The following is a 19,512-nucleotide window of genomic DNA, read 5'->3' on the forward strand; positions in this document are numbered from 1 at the left end:
AGGCAGGGTGATAAGGAAAAGGGGGTTCTTTTTTCCTACTCTTCTTTTGTATACTGTAATATTTCTTGATGCCCATGGCCCCGGATGGTGTTGATTCCTCGGTGATTGCTGTCTTTTTTTTGTACCTTTTCTATTCTCTTATCATGGTGGTTATTATTTTTCAAGTGGTGAAAAACACGGCAGCAAAATTCCAGCACAGATGGCCTCCATCCATTGTACTCCGTAGTCAGGGACACCCTCGGTCCTTGTGAGCCCCAAAAATGGGCGCGGCTGACCAGCTCCATCCATGTGATTTCCCGCGGAGCCTCCTTCGCCCTCAGCTTCCGCTCTCCTCCGCATTCTTCCTTCTGTCTCCATCTCCTTATCTGCGCCCATTCTTCCTCTCCCGTTCGGCCTCGGTTTCATTCTTTGTTGTCGGTAATCCAGGGGTGGTGTTCTCGTCCCTACCGTTCTTCGGGGCCTTGGCCAGTGGGGAAAATCAAACAATCCTGATCCGATTGTTTCCCCAACCTGACATCAGCCGCGCCTTGCACATCTTCTTGTCCAGCCTTTCCGGCCACGCAGCCTCATCACCTTCCTCGTAGACCGGAATCATTTTTCTTTCCATCATCATTTCATTCTCCCTGTGTATCTAGCTCCAACAACTTCCAATTCCGCCTCGAACATCTAGTGTGTCATCTACTCGGACCCCCGCGCAACCATGGCCTCCATGGAGGAGTTGGAGATCCATAGCAAAGTAAGGGGACAATAATGCACGCAGAGTCCCACCCCCCTCCAGAGGAACTGACACCTGCAGACTCTGGCGGGACTCTTGTATTTTTTTTTATATCCCTCAAAAAAAGACCCGTCCGCTGACTCGATCCTTTGATCTTCGCTCATGTCTAGTCCTACTTTGTTCGTTGGGTGAATGTCAAACCCGGCCACACCATCTCCTGGAGCATTCAGCCGCACAAGAAGTCCCTCAATTTCGGGATTTTCAAGCACCCCGGCCATTCCGCCGTCTTGGGCTCCAACGGAGACCCTCAGAGCACCAACTCAACCGAAAATCTGCCATCCTCCGCAAGCACGCGATCGAATTCCTCCGTCCCGATCCTCGACCGACTCGCTGGCTTCGGCTTAAAGCAGATCCGCTGGCTCGGCAAATGCGAGGCTGAGAAGATCGTCAAAGGCACCTACGACGTGCCCGCGAATGAGGGCGGAAATTACGCCCTTGTCTTCGACAACACCTTTTCCAAGCAGATCTCCAAGACCGTGACCCTCGTACTGCTCACCTACCCCACGGCGCTGCCTCCGCAGTCGGTACCAGTCCCACATGCCGCTAGTCAGCCCTCTCAGACGACGGAAGCCCCCGAGGCGGGTGCGACTTCGCGGCGACGGGGTAACAGTACGGCTAAATCGCTCCCGCAGACGATTGACTGCGATTCGGGCTTGATTCATACCGGTATCCTACAGAAGAGACGCAGGAAGCGGCACCAGGGGTGGGCAAGACGATTCTTCTCGCTGGATTTCAAATCCTCGACCCTGTCCTATTATCACGACCGCAATTCCTCTGCCCTGCGAGGCTCAATCCCCCTGTCTCTGGCGGCGGTGGCATGCAGTGAGAGCACGCGGGAGATTTCTATCGACTCCGGCACCGAGATTTGGCACTTGCGAGCAAGCAACGATGAAGAGTTCACCTCGTGGAAACGGGCCCTCGAGAAAGCCTCTTCTTCCAAGACCCCGGCCGAGGAGGTCATACCGCCGTCGCCGCTTCTGCGCGTGCCGTCGCAGCGTTTCGCTCCCCCTGTTGCTGACGAGCGCGAGTGGGGACGTATTGAAGGACTGGTCAGCCAAGTGTCGGGGTCCAGAGACCTCATTCGTCGGTTGGCCAGAGATACGGATCCGAAGTATATGAGCAGCGCCAATGCACTCGAGCGACCCCGTGGCCGATCTCCGAGCCCACCGCCTCGCGAACCCAACGGCGGTGATTCCGAATCTCGCGAAAAGCGTCCATTCTGGAAACGAAAGACCAGCTCGGCAGCCCAACAGGGTGGTTACAAACGGCCTCCGACCGCCGTTGCCGCGTCCTCGTCCTCCCAGTTGGCGGTCCCGGCTCCAGGAAGCGGCGGAGATACTGCTTCCCTCTCGGGTGATCGGAAACCGAGCAGTATTTCTAGTCACCCCGATCAGATTGAGGAGATTCATGAACATCTTCTGACCGTTCTCCGGAACTTGGATCATGCCGTCAACGAGTTTTCTACTCTGATCGCGGAGGGCAAACAGCGCCAACAGCGCCAACAGCGCCAACAGCAACCCATTATACCCATTCAATCCCGCCGCAGTTTTGAGTCGGACGTGTCGCAGGAATTCTTCGACGCCGACGACGGTGGCGACGGGTCTCCGCTGTTGACTATCCAGGACAGTGACGATGAAGGCGCCGACAGCACCAATAACGCCGACGCTGCGACGTCCAAGCCCGAGGAAGATGTAGTGATTGACGATGCACCTTCAGACAGCGAGGATGAAGAGTCCGACGTCCCCGCTCCCAATAGCGACCGCTTCTCCTCTTTGTTCCCCGTTCGTCCTAAGTCTCTCACTCCGCTGCCGCTCAGCAAAGTGCCTCGTCGCTCGAACATCCCCGCTCCCACGGTGATGCCTCCTAGTCTGATTGGCTTCCTCCGCAAGAATGTCGGGAAGGACCTGTCGCAAATTTCCATGCCTGTGTCTTCCAATGAACCGCTTTCTCTTCTGCAACGAGCGGCCGAGGTAGTGGAGTATTCGGCACTCCTCGACCATGCGGCCAGCGCTTCTGACCCTGTCGAGCGACTGGTCTATGTGACGGCTTTCGCCCTTTCCTCGCTGTCCAACGGCCGGGTCCGCGAGCGCGCTATCCGCAAACCCTTCAACCCCATGCTCGGCGAAACGTACGAACTTGTCCGCGAAGACCTCGGGTTCCGATTCATCGCCGAGAAGGTCTCGCACAGGCCTGTGCAGCTCGCGTACCAGGCGGACAGCAAGGACTGGAGTCTTTCCCAATCCCCCATGCCGACTCAGAAGTTCTGGGGCAAGTCAGCTGAAATCATCACGGACGGCAAAATGCGCCTGACCTTGCATACCACCGGCGAGCATTTCAGCTGGTCCTCGGCCACCTGTTTCCTGCGCAACATCATCGCCGGCGAGAAGTATGTGGAGCCGGTCGGTGAGATGTCTCTGGCCAACGAAACCAGTGGCCAGAAGACCGTCTCCGTCTTCAAGGCCGGCGGCATGTTCTCCGGCCGCAGCGAGGATGTCAGCACTAAGGCGGTGGACTCGTCCGGCCGCGAGCTTCCCCTGGGTCTCACTGGCACCTGGACTACCTCGCTCCAACTCACCAAGAACGGCTCGCCCACGAGCACCACGGTCTGGAAGGCCGGTCCGCTGGTGTCCAACGCACCCAAGCACTACGGCCTCACCACCTTCGCCTCGGCCCTCAACGAAATCACACCTATCGAAGAGAACAAGCTCCCTTCGACCGACTCGCGTATGCGCCCAGATCAGCGAGCCCTCGAGGACGGCGACGTGGACCGCGCCGAAGAAGTCAAGGTGAAGCAGGAAGAGGGCCAGCGAGCGCGCCGCCGCGAGATGGAAGCCGCGGGCGAATCGTGGACCCCACGCTGGTTCACCCGTGCAGATGATGACGGCGGCGACGAAGTTGCCTGGCGCTTGAAATCCGGCAAGGACGGATACTGGGACGAACGGTCTCGAGGCAGCTGGTCTAGTGTTACCCCGGTGTTTGAGCCGTAATGAAGCGAAGCGAAGTTAGTACGCTCAGCCGTGTTATCTACCCATGGATCTGGGAATTGTTGTTTGCTCATCTACTGTCTATTTCGTTGTATATCTCTCTCTTTTTTTCTGGGCGCGAGGCATAGAAAGCTTGAATGTGCAGGAACTGTTTGCTATTCGGTTTGTACATTGTGTTTCTTTCTTGTTTCTTGTTCTATCTTCGTGGTATGGTATATCTTCTCTGTTAGATTCATATACATATACATATATATCCCCCCTCGAATATTTTTCTATATTTCGGACCAATAGATTCTTCTATTTTCCTAGAGTGCCTTTTCTTTCAATCCTGTTTGACAAGTCCTGAAATCTGCATCTCAAGAGATATTAATCGCCCACAGAATAAATAATACATATACACCAAGAATCTCAGACAAATCGGTAGGAAATTTTCATCTAAAGTATTTCTGATTGTATGTCTTCTTCTTGCTCTGACAACATAACGAACAACGAAACGAGACGATACTGGTAAATTCTACCTCTTGTTGAACAGAAATCGTATCGAGAAACGCGAAGCACGAATATGAGACGTAACCAAACAAGGAAATAGAAAGGAAAGAACATTGAACAATGAGACAGATTAGTAGAAATAGAAACAGAAACAGAAACAAAACGCCCATCAAGTTCATTAAGCAATACTCGTATGTGCGTAGACTACCTCGTATTTTTTTTATTCATTCAACCCATTTTTTGGTAATCCCGTCGTATCATTTGTTTTGTTGAAGTTATTCTTCATCCGATTGTTGATGGACGGCCCATCGTCGGTTGTTGCGCGACTTGGCCGCTTTCTTGGCCATGCCTCGGTCTCGATCGGCCGGCGTGCTTTGACGGACCATGACGGGGAGACTGTCCAGGACCGCCCGGTTGCCTTGGTAGTAATGCTGCGCGAAACCGCCCTGGAGAATGCGACGCAGGGAGTTGAGTCGGATCCATTTCCACCAGCGGTCGATGTTCATGACGCCCTGGCGGCCGATCTTGACGGTAAGCTTGCTGCCGTAGTGGCGGTTGGTTTCTTGGTCGATGGCCGTGTTGTACATGGGTCCGCGCCGAGGGTTCTCGACCGTGGTCAGGATTGAGGCGAAGTTGCTGTGCAGGTTCTTCTTGTCTCGCTTGCTGATGTGTTTGCTGTGTACCGTGGCTAGCGACTGGAGTTGAGTTTCAAGCTCGTGGGTATTGTGGTAGGCGTTGTAGCGTTTGATCAGTTTGGGACCGTCGCGTTCGCCCTGCGTGCTCATGAACGACTCCTCATCGGACTCTTCCTGGCTTTCTTCGCTATCTTCGTCATCCTCCTGCGGGGTGTAGCTTTTCTCGTACAGAAGCGCGATGTTCTCGCCCGCGGCGATCTGAACCGCCGAGTCGCCGCTGTTCAGCTGGTCCATGAAGATCTGAATGGCGTCTTCACTTTCGCCTTCCAAATCGTCGATCTCGGTCGCCATGGCACCCCACTCTTGAAGAGCTGCCGTGACGCTTCCCGGCTCATCGCCAGCATCGATGGACTGTCCATCGGAGGCTGCAACGTCCAAAAGGAAGGTCATTTGGTCTAGGATGCCGTCTTCACCGGCACCTCCAAACATAGTGCATGTGCCGAGACAATGAATGGCGGAGGCTTTGACAACGTGGGAGGTCGAGTCCCTGATCGCACGACTGAGTAGCGCCTCGACATTTTCGTAAATAGTGTTGTCGAGCGCGGTGATAGTGAGGAGCTCGAGGGCGCGGAGTGCCAAAGTGGTTTCGCGCACGCTGTTTTCAAACTTGACGCTGCGGCAAAATGCGGCCAACAGATCACTTACCCGGAAGCGAATCTGCTCTTCAATGTAATGCCCTTTGGATAGGCGACAGAATGCGGCGTAAGCTTCTTCGCGACTCAAGATACTGCTGCGCTTCCGATCTAGAATGTCCTCGACGACGTCACCAAGCTCTTCCGCCCAGTTGGCGTTGTCAATTTCCGGGTTATCAGTCAGATCATCCAGAGAGCCAATACTGTCGGATAGAAATCGTCATTAGTAAACCTGCTTCTTTTTCTTTTCCTTTTTTTCTACTATGACATCATTCCGCCACTAGTAATCCGACAGGAACAAGAAAAAAGACAAAAAAAAAGGACGAGGAAAAGAAAAAGATGCTCACCTCAAGGCAGTGTCGTCGCTCAGATTGCCAAGATCCTCTTCGTCCGATGCATGTCTACTTGCGTTCTGAGAGGACTGTCGAGAATTCGGAGTAGAGTTTGCGCGTGAAATGCGACGAGAGCCTTCGCGCGAGGCAGCCTTACGAGAGACCGTCTTGCCGCTCTCGAAGACTTGACGACGCAAATCAGGCATGATGAGTGGCGAGGAGGATGGAAACGAGGACGAGAGGTTGGAAAGAAGTCGGGTGAAATTCCCGAAAAGTAAAAAAAAATAGAGACCGAGGAAGAGAAGTTGGTTGGTGAGTGATGGTTGTCAGTGAGTAAGAGTACGGAGTACGGAGTAGCCAAAGTGGTGTTAGACCCCGCTATGCAAAAGGTATGGATGTTGTCGACAGTAAGAAATATTTCTCCGATACAAAGGACATGATATAATCAATTTTGAAAAAGCGGATTTAAACACACAGTGGCGTAAAAAGAAGAGAGAAAGAGGAAGTAAGGAGAAGAGAGAAAAGGAAGAAAGGAAGGGAGAGAAAGACGTTCGTTTTTTAGATTTTGGGACGCGAACCCCGTGATCGCTTCACTGCCGATAAGGACAAAGTTGGCCCAACGCGACCGAGGGAGATGACCACGACACGACAGGTTTATTATTACTATTACGATCCTCTCCCTTCGAACCAGAAGTCGAGAAAGAAGGGAAGAAACAGTGGAAGGACGCATTATTCTGGGACTCTCTGCCAATGACAGTGCGCCTATCGCCACGTGATGCGGGGAGTGCTTATCGGGCCTCAGGCAGAAGATGACGTCCCCTCCGAGTCCCTCCGATACCCAATTAGAGTCTTAGAGTCTATACTCGCTGCATATCATTCAATAGTAATACGCTAGATGCAGGTCAGGATCGCCATCCTAAAATATAGTGCACCGTGAAGAAGTCTATTACCAAATGGAGGGGTATCTAATCTCGTCGCAAGCATACACACACAACCGTCCCAAAGCAAATCTCTCAACTCCGTTCCAACGCCAGTTCCAAGATCCTCCGCGATTTGCTACCCTCCAAGTACTCTCGACCTTCTCCCCGGTGATCGTCGTCGTAATCATCATCCCCAACCTCCAAGTCCACCTGTAGACTGGCCTCGTATGCTCCCATCACCGTCTCCTCGTCCACCCGGACGCCGCCGTGGACTAGGACACGGATACACTGTGCTAGTCGTGCAATTTCACGGCGTGTCTGCGGGGGTATATCGTCGTTCTGGCTGGAGTAGATAGAGCTCGACACCATCTCCTCCATGCGCGTGATGGAAACACTGTCGGTCGTAGAGGATGCGGCGGCTGTGTCTTCCGCGTGCTTCGAGATCCAAATGAAACCGTTCACTCCGAGTATGACATCCACGTCACCGCCCCCGTTGGCGGTACTGATGGTCCATACCTGCCGCCGAGATCGAACGACTCCGCCCGTGGTGCCGGCCGCAGCAGACCCGGTGCCGAGGCCGCCCTTGACATTCGAACTGGACGCGCCGCTACCACCGGTCCCGGTCACGGCGAGAAAGACACCGTTCCGGAGTTTGCCGTACTTCAGCGACCGTGTGTGTAGCGAGGCGGCACCATCAGAATGTACATTTTGAACCTCGGCGACCAACAGATCTCCCTCGCTGAAGAAAGTCCGGATCTGCAGCTCATCCGCACTCGTTCGTCGACGTAGGATACCACCTGGCAGGTTGATTGCGGAAAGTGGAAGTTGTGCAAGGAGAGGAGCGGCGACGTCTACCTTCCACCGGCGCGACTGGACCTCGACAATGCGGCCAACCACAAGGTCACCGATCTCCGGAGTATAACGGGCTCGAAGGGGCTGGACCGAGAGCAATTTGTTGGTTTTCTGGACGTTTCCGGCAACAGTGGCGATGATAGAGGTCGAGAGAGGGTTCATGTAGGTACCGTGTCCTCTATATACAGATGAGCTGGTGCCATTGGGAGGTGTAGCTGCAGCACAGCCGAAGATGGGGATATGGGTGGAACTAACCTCATCCATTGGGGGTCATCGGTCACGGTCTCACCGGGTGTGACAATCCCTGTGTTGCCTGCTAAAACTCCTACTATACCGGAGTGCTTGCTCGGTCTTGAACCTTTTCCTGCAGCTATTCCGACGCCGCCGTCCGAGTCCACGGACATCGAATCGACGTCGGAGTCTGAGGGGATATCCACCTCGTCCACAACTGGCGGAAGAATTGTAATGGCCATCCTTGATAATTGTCGCCTTTCGGAGGATCACTTATTAAGGTGAAATTAAGAATTTCCTTTTCAAGCAATTATGGGAAGTGGCGATTCTGATCGTTTGCCAGTCTGAACGGTTTGGCTTGAAAGAAAAGAAGACTTTCCCCATTTGACAAACAGAGCAAACGTCGTGTGGAGACACACGTGAATGCCAAGCCCTATCATGGTTGATCTCCAACGAAGACTTCTAAAGACTCGCTTTACACCGTACGTCTATTTCTCGATTTTAGCTAGTGATATCGGTGAGCGTATCAATAGGTAACAGTTGTAGTTCAACCGAGGGTTTACATTGGATACTTAAAATAAGATGCAAGAGGAACAGATCGACGGAACACGTCGGGAAACTAAGCAGGACATACGAAAAGGAAGCTAGAGATATTGTTGTAAAGAGACTGAGGCATCATTTAGATTTCACTTGGCCTTCAAAATCACAATAGAGATATCATATGCGAACGAAAATGAACAAATTATTCCCAATAGTATTACACAGGTACGGAGTATCGGTACAGAGCAGGCAGGCAGCATCAAGCTCCCACTCCGGAGGACCTCTTCGACGAGCGCTTTGCGGTCGAAGAGGGCTCTTCTTTCTTCTTTCGGTTGGAACGGCTGCCTCCGCCTTTGTTTTTACCGACGCTCTCGTCGTCGCGCTTGCGTTTGCCCTTGGCACCTGAAGGCGTAGGGCCGCCTTCCATCAAGACGCTGTCGTCATCATAGAATTCTTCATCCTTTCGAGCACCCCCGGTCGCTTTCTTGGAAGTGCGCAAGTTTGAAGGCCGGGAGCCGGACTTCTCAGAAGCATTCTCGTTGTCTTGTAGGAATATATGGGGTTGGTTCCTCCGTAACCAATTGTAAACTGAGATGGAATTTCGCAAACCCGCATCTCTCTCTCGATCGGCAAACGTCGCTTTCTCGGGGGCCCGGCTGAGCTGCAAGGCTGCAGTTTCGTCGCCCAGTTTAGCATCCACGGCCAGATAATGTTCCGTTTCGTGTTGTGGGGTGAAGAAACCAAGACTTTGCTCAAACCCGCCATCCGCCGAAACCTCTTCTTCCTCCATCTGTGGCAGAGTATGGGGGACTTTCAACAATGAGGTATAGTCTAACCGCGGCGTGAACGCTTTGCCCTGTTTGACAGCGTTTTCCAGGTCACGATAGCTTTCAGCGGTCATGTTGCCAGTCGCAACCTCATCTTTGGCATGTTTTAGCATCGACTGTGCTGCTTCCGGGTCGTTGTACGATGGGGAAACTTGTGTTTCGTCCTTTGGCATAAGGGTGTCATCGCCAGAAGCACTCAAGTCGTACCGCAATTCGGGCGAGATGTGAAGGCTGTCGTTGAATTCCAAAAGGACTTCTAGAAGCTGGCTGCACTGGAGTCAGACGAATGATCGCGCAAAAGACAAGTAGGGAAGGGGGGGGGGGGGGGGGTGAATAATGTCAACTCACTCATTTTGCTCCTGAATCCGGTTTGAGAGATCCTGAATGCGCAATCCCTCCCGAACAAGTAACTCGCTATCCCTCATCTGTAGTTCGAACTTGACCTTAAGTTTCGCGAACTTTTTCCTGTGAGTGGATTAGGTATGAGATGTTGCAAGGTCGCACATGGTTGGACCTACTTGAAAGATCGGTATGACTGCTTGGTAGGGGCATCAGGTAGGCTTTCAGCGACAGAGCGAGCATCGTCGCCGTCTTGAGACATAATGAAAATGGAGTGACTAATGACCTCTAAGACAAGACAATGTTTCCAAAAACAAGAATTTGAGATCGAAGGATTCAAGGTGAAAAGGAGCTGAGCGACGATGGGATTGAGATGGGCAGAAGCACAGCGTTAGGTCTGGGATGGACGGAGGAGACGGAGACGCAGCTCGCCAAGTCCTGGACGGAGAAGCCGACGGGGGCTGGGCGGCCGCTTTCTGCCCGTCTTTTTTTTTTTTTTTAAAAAAAAAGCCGACCAGTATTGTTCTTATCCACTCGACTTTCTCCTCACACACCTGCTTGTGACTAGTCTTTATATAAACATTTCTTCTTTTTGTTCTCTTTTTACATTCGCTTGCCCTCCAATCATTCTAATTCATCGAAAGAACTACACTCAAAATGGGTGGAATTGGTGAAGGAACTCACAAGAAGCGCAAGTTGCCTGAAGCGAACGAGATCGAGATTGATGTCTCTGCTCCTGAGCCTCCGTCCAAAAAGGCACTGCGCAAGGCTAAGAAAAACCCCTCCGAGGCGAAATCAGAGACGGCCGCGGAACAAACTTCAGAGGCCCTGGTGAACGCCCAGAATGCTGCAGAGAAACGCTCTGATTACGGGGTTTGGATCGGAAATTTAGCGTTCTCCGTGACCAAAGATGATCTTCGCCGGTTTTTTACAAGCAACTGTTCGTTTGCCGAGACCTCCATTACACGAATCCACATGCCGAAAGGCGCGGAGAAATTTGGGAAGACGCAGAATAAAGGGTTTGCCTACGTCGATTTCTCCACCGAGAGGGCCCTCAAAGAGGCCTTGGGGCTGAGCGAACAGCTCGTGACCGGACGGCGGGTATTAATCAAGGATGCGAAGAGCTTTGCGGGAAGACCGGAAAAGAAGGAAGGTCAACAATCCGGCGCCCAGGCTGCATCTGGCCATCCTCCCTCGAAACGCATATTTGTCGGTAATCTCAGCTTCGACACTACGAAGGCAGACATTGAAGAGCACTTTGGGCAATGCGGAACTGTGGCACATGTACATGTGGCGACTTTTCAGGACTCTGGGAAATGCAAGGGCTATGCATGGGTGCAGTTTGAGGAGCTTGCGGCAGCGGAGGCGGCGGTGAGAGGGTTCATGATGGTTAACGAAGACGACGAGGATGAGGGAGATTCCGCATCCGAGACCGAGCAGCCGAAAAAGCCCATGAAGCCGAGACAGAGAAGGGTGTGGGTAAATATGCTTCTAGGTCGACGTATGCGGACGGAGTTTGCAGAAGATGCGTCTGTCCGTTACAAGAAGCGATTCGGCAAAGACAAAGAAGCCAAGGGAAATGATTTCGTGGAGGAGGCCAGCGGGGCTGACAATTCAGCCGAGAGGCAGCCAGCCCGACCTGCAAAGTCCAAAAAGCCGGCTTATTCACGGTACGATGAGGGAACCGTGCAAAAGCTGAGCGGTGCGATTGTCGAAGCCCAGGGAAAGAAGACCACCTTTGATTAGGTTTTCGGCGCTGGATGACAGGGAAAAAGCCCAAGGGAAGGGAAAGACAATCTAACAAAGCCTCCCGAGGAGAAAAAAAAAAAAAAAAAGAGAGATGACAAAAGAATGACTTCCTTACCCCCTTAGAACGGCCGGGGAGAATCTTGCTGGATCAATGAATCCCTTGCCGGAGAAAGGTGCAAGATTAGGCGGTATAACCCTGGCCGTTTTTCTGGTTTAGTTGCCATCACGACAGCGTCCTCTTCCCAGTCTACAACAAACCTTGCTTAGCCACGGTCAGCAGTCTGCTCATAAGTCCGTGCTGTCCAAATCCTCGACCTCTGATACCCAAAACCAAAAGTTACTCTGGCGTGTTCTCACCATCGTATGTGTGCTTTGTCGATCGATATTCTGTGATATGTATTTGTTAGAATCAATCAGCATCAATAATCAGCATCCATAAATGAAGACAAGACGAGGTTTCCACGGAGCAGCAGGGTGGGAAGTACGGAGTAGATCCGCGCAGACAGACGTGGATGATGCAGCATCACCGACAGAGGGGCTTAGTCAGCAACAGGCTTGTCGATCCCTGCGACGCGGTTAATACGTGATGATAACGAAGACGATAACAAGAAAAAGAAAAATTCAAGCAAATCTAAAAAAAGCCTAATCCAAACGATCGGATTTGGTGGTTGATCAAGTCCCACCTCCGTTTGGAGGTCAGGTCGACAGCCTCGAGATGATCTCGAATCAGCAATTACATGGTTATAGTAGAAAAGTAGTTGTACTGAGGAGAGTGAATTGGTTCTAGAATCGCTGATGTGGTTTGGGTAGGCGCTAACCCGATTGGGCCGGTTGACATCGAAAGAGATGTCATGGCTCATCGCCAAAACCACCAAATCCATTGCTTCTCCTCAACTCTCCCACCTTCCTCCGATCCTCCTCACCCTCGTTCCCCGGGTGCATCGTATTCCCATCAATATCCCTTATCCTAGTCGCTCGTCCATCCTATCGATCGTCCGTTACCCACTTGGTTCACTTTGGACTGTTTCGTTTCCGCCCGCCGTGGCCCTTCCTTGCAGGCCGCCGGTTTCGCCGCAGTTTCTGGTCTTTGCTTCCCCCCAATACCGAAAACCCTCTGAACCGCTTGCCAGCTGCGCCATCCTCCTACTCGACACCGCCTACGTCTACCTTCCCGTCAGATCTATCATTACCTATATATCCGCGTGAATGGCTCCGCGTCGTCACCACATCGGTGCGAGCCGGCGGACAAGGCGAGAAGAAGAGGGCGAAGATGAAGGCTCGATAGGTGGGGAATTGGAGGATGACTCCTTAAGCGAAGCGTCGGGTATCAGTCACCAGGAAGACGACGATGCCGATGGCGAGGGAAGTGATGATAGCGATGATGAGGTGTCGATACCCCCGCAGGGGGCCGACACCAATGGCCATCCGATCAATGGTCGTATGCCTGAGGCAGGTCAGCAGTCGGGGAGGCGCCAATCTATCTCCCCCGACAAACGGGCTGCGACCAACGCTATTTCCGACACCGAGGCTATGATGAATGGGATGAAGATATCGGGGAAGACAGACGAGGTGGCCGAGATACATTTCGACCAGATGAAGGGGGAGACGAGCCAACCGACTGGAAGGACGCCGTCCGCGCCGCCCACGGAACCGAGGAGAGAAACCTTTGCCGAGAGGAAACGTCGTGAGCATGAGAAGTACTCAAAGGAGAGAGACGAGAATCCGGCGTTCGTGCCAACGCGGGGAAGCTTCTTTCTTCACGATAAGCGTTCTACGGAGTCGATGGCCAATGGTTACAAGCCGTTCAACAAGTCGAAATCGAGGCCTTATGGCCTGATTGTGGACGGCAATGTGCGCAAGTAAGTTTATCATGCCCTACGCCTTGTTCCTCTATGAAGAAGCCGTGTTAACCTACCCGTGAGCAGACATCCCGTGAAACCAGCTGCCAGCGGAGGGCAGTGGACTCATGATCTCCACGACACAGTTGCTGGAGATGACCCGCCCGCTTCTACATTTGCTGCTGCATCGACCGCTATCCCCAACCACCCTCCCAAGCCTGTCCCTACGGCTCCCAGGTCATCGCCACCAAACAGATCGTTTTCGAGTACGACCCTGATTGGGAACGTGCCCGTGGTGGTTTTCCTGCCGGGAATGACTAGCTCCGCTTCGTTTCCTGCGGTGGCGAAAAAACAGCATACACGTTTACCCCAGCACCGGCCGCCTCTTCGTCGAGACAAACCCGTTCGGATTTCGCTCCCGGGACAAGCTCCCAGATACATATTTCCTGCTACGGAGAGATCATTCATATTCATACCGCGGGCATTGCGACCGAACCAGCAGGCTTTCCGTGGTCGTGGTCGAGGAGGGTTCTATGGAGGCCGACGCTCAAGTATCTACGGCGGCTCCTCCTATACGCCGAGTGTCTTGATGAGCCGAAGGTCGTCGGTCGGAAAAGCAGCCTCGCAAGAAGGCTATCACTCGCCGGCCGGTTCGGTCCTCTCGCGTCAAACGATAATGACAACGGAAAATGGCAAACCGGTAGTCCGGCTTCCACCACCTCGACCCCCTGGAGGCATTCCACCTGCAGGTGCCAACGCAGTAACCGCTCATCCCGCCATGCCGCTTCCTCTCCCTCATCCACAGACTCTGAATCCCGCTTATCGTGAGAGCCGCCCGGCTCCAATACCTATGCATCAGCCTCGTCCCCAAAAGGCGGTTTCTGTAGCCGATATCGAGACGCCGGCGAGCTTTACCTTCAACCCCCCTCAGCCACAGCAGGAACAGCCGTTCCATCACCAGGTGCCGATCCCCGGGAATGGCCCCATGTATGTTCCGGAGACTTCTGGTCCTCTCCCTTCTGCTCATTCCGCCGTGACCCCGTCATCCCACATACCCGATCGTGCGATTCACGCCCAACCGTTCCAACCATACGGATTCCAGCAACCCCAGCCCTACTATCCGGCACCCTATCCGACCGGCGCTGTTTACTATCCTAATTCCGGGGGTGAGTTCGCGCCGTACAGCGCCGGCGCGGGTCCAGGCACCTCGGTCTCGTCATTCCCTCCCGGGCAACACCCTCAGTATATGGTTCCTGGAGCCCACGCATCAACGGAGCAGTCATCACAAGCGGGGACTGTTGCACACGAGGCCGGTGGAACGGTGTACTTCTATGACGCGACGCAGATGTATCCGAACTCGTCTTTTGCTGTGCCTAATGCTCCCGGTCCTGGCGGAATTGTTGGCATGGGTGGCATGATGACTCCTCCCGGTCCAACTTATTACTACCCTCAACCTCCCGGGGGCGTTTACTATGCTTCCCAGTAGTGGGAAAGTAACCAAGCAAGGAAGAACGGCAATCCCATTTGTGGAAGTAACGGGGTCCCTCCACACTTATGTCGCCTCGTTTTTGCGAACATCATTCTTCACTCCCATCACTTATTGCATGCTATCCTTCCATTGATTTATTTCCCCATCGTGTGAATCTTTTTTATCCCCAATCTTTTTCTGCTTTTCTTTTTCTCGATAATGGTTCTCTTTCTTTTCATGGACATGTCAAGTATTCGATTTTTTTTCTCTCTTTTTTTTTTTACTTGATCTTACGACCTTTTCCTTCTTTTATCGCCCTGTTTTTTCATGGCCGTCTCGTCTTGCCGGAGCATTCTTTTTTACTTCCCATCTTTATTGTCCCTTTTTCTGTTTTTGTCTCATTTTCAGTGTTGGTCCGGGGCAAGGTCTGGTGCCAGTAGCCGGCGCCTCGCCCTATCTGCCTGGCTGCAATGTGGTTAGATTAGGATCCCATGCATTTACTAGCGATTGTTTTGTTCGTCTGCCGTGATTTTGTGTGTATGGGGATGCCTTATGATTTGTATGGATACCGTCTCTTTTATGATAGGGAAGGATGATTCGGCAACGCCCTCAACGCAGAAGTATTTCTGACTCCTTAGCTGGCTCCAGGCCATGAAACACTCCAACCCGGCGAGTCCTCGATTCCCCCGCTTTTGTTGGCTGCAGGGATCCCTACGTAATTGTGCATTGATGATCCCAAAGGTCTCCGCCACCGTCCTTTGGTCGGAAAGGTGATGTGTTTCTTTTTTTTTCTCCTTTTTCTTTTTTCCTGTTCTATTTTAAAAATTTCAGTTTGATCGGTTTGCTTTGCAATCATGCAGGAAAGGACAAATTGAGAAAAGAAAAAAGGGGGGGACTGTTCCGGTTGATCGTGGTTCTAATGACCTGTCAGAAACGGGGAACGAGAAGGTGATGGAGAATCTATATAATTTTAGTATCATTTTAGTCGGCGATCGATCTTAAGTTCCGGGCACGCACTGTGGATGGGAATAATTACTAATGACTTCATTCCTCTTATTTTCCTGTGCATGTAGGAATGTTCCTCTTTCTCCCCTACTAGGGACCAGACATACATCCTGGATGTAGATCCAGCCGAGGAACCGGAAAGTATGACCGCATATTTGTAATTTGCCCAACGGTACATGCCGTGCCGTAGAGCTGGCGGTATAGCCAGAGGTACTTCTGGGGGGGCAAACCGCCAACCAGCCGCCGGGAAGCCGCCTCACCGCCTCGACCGGAAGCAGTCAGAGCAGATGACCGCCAGGCAGCCAATTCTCTTAAACTCGTCATTCAAACTCTCGGTCTCTTCCACTTTTTCGTCTTCTCCTTTTCCATCTCATCTCTCTCTTCCTTCCTTCCTCCCTCTCTCTTTATATCTATCCACCCACACCCCCCTCGTCTCTGTCTTGTCCCCTATCCGTTGGTTCTTCGCTGCATTGCTCACCATACCCGGCCCTACTCTATCCATCCTCTGCATCGGCATCCATCCCCTGCCCTTGCCTTATCTCGTCCTCGTCTCTCACTAGCGTGCCGTCTTCCTTATCATCACCATCATCATTACTACATCTGTTTTCCATCATGTCAGCTCCTCATCCCCCCTCTGCGGTCACTCCCAATACCATCATCACCTTGAAGGTGCTTCATAACGGGAGCAATCGTCGCTTCAAGGTTCCCTTGAGAGAGCTGGGGGCTCGGGTTCTGCCCCAGAAGGTATGCATGTCCCCACCCGCCAGCCCCGACCGGGTCCTTTCCCACCCTTCCCCATACTCCCTCTCTCTACATCAGCCCACCCGTCACTAGGGCTGTTCATCTCTTCCCATTCTATTTCCAACTATCACCTAAAATCCAGGGCGGATGGTGCTCTACAATCACAGCTCCCATAAACATGCGATCGTCAACGCCCGTCATCTAACTTGCTTGATTGGTACTAATGTCTTTGAATCATGTCATAGCTCCGCCAACTTCTTGGCATCCCGGATGATGTTAACGTCATCTTCGAGCGCTTCTCCGACAGTGCCGGTTCTTTCGTCCTCTTGGACAGCGAGAACCCCGCCATTTACAAGCAACTCTACCGTGCTGCCAAGGCTAAACTGAAGCTGCGTCTTCGGGCCACCGTCGTGGACGAGGGCTCTCAGCCCCAGCTTTCCGAGGAACAGCAGCAGCAGAAGTATAGCTACCTTGATACCGTCCTCAGCTCTCCGCTGCCCGAATCTCAGGGTGAATCTTCTCTAGCCATGCCAAATGAGTCGGCGGACAACACCCCTGATATGGTAGAATGTGTAGACAAGCCTGCCGGCGCTGAGCGACAACCCATTCAGTTGTCGGACACCTTTACTGCTACTCAGCCTCAGTACCGCGACTTCGTGCTAGGCCAGGACAACTTGGATAGCCCTATTGTCTCTCACAAGTCCTTGACGGGGGTTTATTGTATTGACTGCAATAACTGCGGTCGGTCTATTCCTAATGAACACTACCACTGCAGCATTTGTGAGGATGGAGATTACGATCTGTGCCTTGATTGCGTTGAGAACGGAGTCACCTGCCCAGATGAGGACCACTGGTTGATTAAACGAGGCGTCAAGAATGGGGTTGTCACCAACAGCATTACCGAAAAGGTTCCTCCTCGAGCGGTTCAAGCCGAGTGCCGAGAATCTGACTCCGTCCCTGAACTCGTTTCGGAAGAGGCCCCTCGCGCTCTGCCCCCTGTGCCAGAGCCGGTGGTCCATGCCGAGGAGCGTATCTGCAACGGCTGTCTCAAGGGTATGTAGGAGTCCTCACTCCCCTCCCTTTAGAAATCCATTTTTTTTCCCGATCAATGGACGTTAGGAACACCGGCTGACCTGCACTAGAACTCGACGAGACCAAAATGGTTACCTGTGCTGATTGCGAGGACTATGATCTTTGTATCACCTGTCTCCTGAAGGACACGCATGGCCATCACCCTGCTCATACATTTTCCCTGCTCCATGACCGGCAATTCTGCCTGAAGAACATGGTGTTGTCTCGTTGCAAGCCTGGACGCCATCATCAGCATGCCGCCATCTGCGATGGGTGTGACAAGGTAAGGCCTGGTCTCCCCAACCTCCCCATATCCGCATCTGGACGCTAGCTTACATATCTCATCAGAGCATCATTGGTGTGCGTTACAAGTGCCTCACGTGCCCCGATTGGGATTTCTGTTCCATCTGCCACATGAATGCATCCGACCGCCACCCAGGCCATCGATTCGCTCCTCTATACGAATCTATTGCCGAGCCACTGCCATCTCACGAGGTTCACTTTGGCATTTTCTGTGATGGCCCCCTTTGCAAAGCTCAGTCGCGATCTACTTACATCACCGGAACTCGCTACAAGTGCTCGGTGTGCTACGATCTTGATTTCTGCGCCAAATGCGAGGCCCTTCCGACCAACTTCCACAACCGCACTCACCCCATGGTCATGCTTAAGACCCCCGTGCGAAACGTCACTGTAAGCACCCTCCAGGAAGACAAAGTCGACAAGCCGGCAGTCTCCTTAGGTGACCCGGTCCAAACGTCCACTCCCAAGCAGGCTGTTTCAATGCCACCGGTGCTTGAGGCGCCCACCCAGGAGACAACCCCCGAGAAAGCAGTCGTCGAGGAAGAGAAGATCGCGACCGAGTCGCCTTCAACGGAGCCCATCCAGCCTGAAGAGCTACCTACCAGCGATCCAGCCTCGAGCTACCAGGCTTTCTTCATCCGTGACACAATTCCTGATGGTTCTATTGTGTCTCCAAACAAAGTTTTCCAGCAGACCTGGACACTCTACAACCCTGGCCCCCTTGCTTGGCCCGTGGGTAGTGATGTGCGCTTCGTTGGTGGGGACTCCATGTTCAACGTTGACACGAACCACCCATTGAGCCTCAACTCGATCTCTGCTGCCATGGAGAGCAACAAACTTTCGGAACCATTGGAGCCCGGAAAGAGCGCCGACTTCACTGTGACGCTGAAAGCCCCTGGCCGGGTGGGCACCGCCATATCGTACTGGAGACTGAAGCTGTCAAATGGCATGCCATTTGGCCACCGGTTGTGGTGTGACATCCAAGTCCAGGACGATAAACCCTCTGCGGCCAGCCCCGCTCCTTCGGAGTCGAAGGCCGTGAAAGAGGAAACCCACCAGGATAGCACCATGACAGGTCGTGATGATGAACGCAGTGGAAGCCAGATGATCTTCCCCAAACTGGACAAGGAGTCGCCGGACTCTAGTACCCACGAAGCGGTGGTTACGGCCCCGGCGGCGCCCTCTCTCTCTACTGCATCCGAGCGGGATGTTCTCGAGGACGTTGAGAACCTGACCCTAGGTGACGACGACATGGAAGCCGGATTTTTGACTGACGAGGAGTATGATATCTTGGATGCCAGCGATCAGGAGTACTTGGACGCTCGGTCCGCCCGGCCTTGATTGGTGTGGGGCCAAGAATCATTTCTAATAATCTCTTTGTTTTCTTTTTATTCTTTTTTTTTTTTTTTTCTTAAATCAACCCTCAGCTCTTCAACCAGTTTGACATTGTTCCCGTCCTTTTCCTTTTTCTACGTTTATGGAAATAGGGGAGTTGCCATTGAAACTGACGGATGGAAAAATGTTCTCTCCCCTCTTCCACTCTCAAAGTCAAAGAGGGTGGAGTTAAGCTGCTGCTGTAATTGGTCGTAGTCTTTTCTACTTTTTGTTTCATCACGGACTATTTACTTTTTGCTATGAGGAATATCATTGCCTAGCTCCTTATTCACTCTTATGATACCAAGCACATCGTGACATCGTACTTCGGAATAGGTTACGTAGTATTT

General features: G+C 52.6%; 7 protein-coding genes across 7 annotated transcripts; 4 read left to right on the forward strand and 3 right to left on the reverse strand.

Annotated features, from left to right (window-relative positions):
* Positions 1-700: 700 nt before the first annotated feature.
* KD926_008176 (oxysterol-binding protein related protein OSH3) lies at positions 701-3,762 on the forward strand (the record flags this gene model as incomplete). The annotated part of the gene is made up of 2 exons (XM_053100874.1): positions 701-736; positions 886-3,762. 2 exons carry the CDS (start codon positions 701-703, stop codon positions 3,760-3,762), a joined length of 2,913 nt encoding a protein of 970 aa, XP_052955452.1.
* Positions 3,763-4,523: 761 nt separating this feature from the next.
* Positions 4,524-6,113, reverse strand: KD926_008177 (IFRD domain-containing protein; the record flags this gene model as incomplete). Its single annotated transcript, XM_053100875.1, has 2 exons — positions 4,524-5,778; positions 5,923-6,113. 2 exons carry the CDS (start codon positions 6,111-6,113, stop codon positions 4,524-4,526), a joined length of 1,446 nt encoding a protein of 481 aa, XP_052955453.1.
* An 807-nt stretch (positions 6,114-6,920) lies between these two features.
* On the reverse strand, positions 6,921-8,152 carry KD926_008178 (exosome non-catalytic core subunit RRP4; the record flags this gene model as incomplete). The annotated part of the gene is made up of 2 exons (XM_053100876.1): positions 6,921-7,857; positions 7,935-8,152. 2 exons carry the CDS (start codon positions 8,150-8,152, stop codon positions 6,921-6,923), a joined length of 1,155 nt encoding a protein of 384 aa, XP_052955454.1.
* Positions 8,153-8,709: 557 nt separating this feature from the next.
* On the reverse strand, positions 8,710-9,878 carry KD926_008179 (uncharacterized protein; the record flags this gene model as incomplete). Its single annotated transcript, XM_053100877.1, has 3 exons — positions 8,710-9,544; positions 9,626-9,742; positions 9,796-9,878. The coding sequence occupies 3 exons, from the start codon at positions 9,876-9,878 to the stop codon at positions 8,710-8,712; spliced, it is 1,035 nt and encodes a 344-aa protein (XP_052955455.1).
* A 395-nt stretch (positions 9,879-10,273) lies between these two features.
* KD926_008180 (putative RNA binding protein Rnp24) lies at positions 10,274-11,362 on the forward strand (the record flags this gene model as incomplete). The annotated part of the gene is made up of 1 exon (XM_053100878.1): positions 10,274-11,362. One exon carries the CDS (start codon positions 10,274-10,276, stop codon positions 11,360-11,362), a length of 1,089 nt encoding a protein of 362 aa, XP_052955456.1.
* Positions 11,363-12,571: 1,209 nt separating this feature from the next.
* Positions 12,572-14,689, forward strand: KD926_008181 (uncharacterized protein; the record flags this gene model as incomplete). Its single annotated transcript, XM_053100879.1, has 2 exons — positions 12,572-13,224; positions 13,291-14,689. 2 exons carry the CDS (start codon positions 12,572-12,574, stop codon positions 14,687-14,689), a joined length of 2,052 nt encoding a protein of 683 aa, XP_052955457.1.
* Positions 14,690-16,288: 1,599 nt separating this feature from the next.
* Positions 16,289-19,129, forward strand: KD926_008182 (ZZ type zinc finger domain protein; the record flags this gene model as incomplete). The annotated part of the gene is made up of 4 exons (XM_053100880.1): positions 16,289-16,420; positions 16,663-17,470; positions 17,560-17,771; positions 17,837-19,129. 4 exons carry the CDS (start codon positions 16,289-16,291, stop codon positions 19,127-19,129), a joined length of 2,445 nt encoding a protein of 814 aa, XP_052955458.1.
* Positions 19,130-19,512: the final 383 nt, after the last annotated feature.

The sequence above is a fragment of the Aspergillus affinis genome (assembly GCF_023601865.1).
Source record: "Aspergillus affinis strain CMG 70 chromosome Unknown NODE_51_length_216796_cov_86_014955, whole genome shotgun sequence".
Taxonomy (NCBI): Eukaryota; Fungi; Ascomycota; class Eurotiomycetes; order Eurotiales; family Aspergillaceae; genus Aspergillus; species Aspergillus affinis.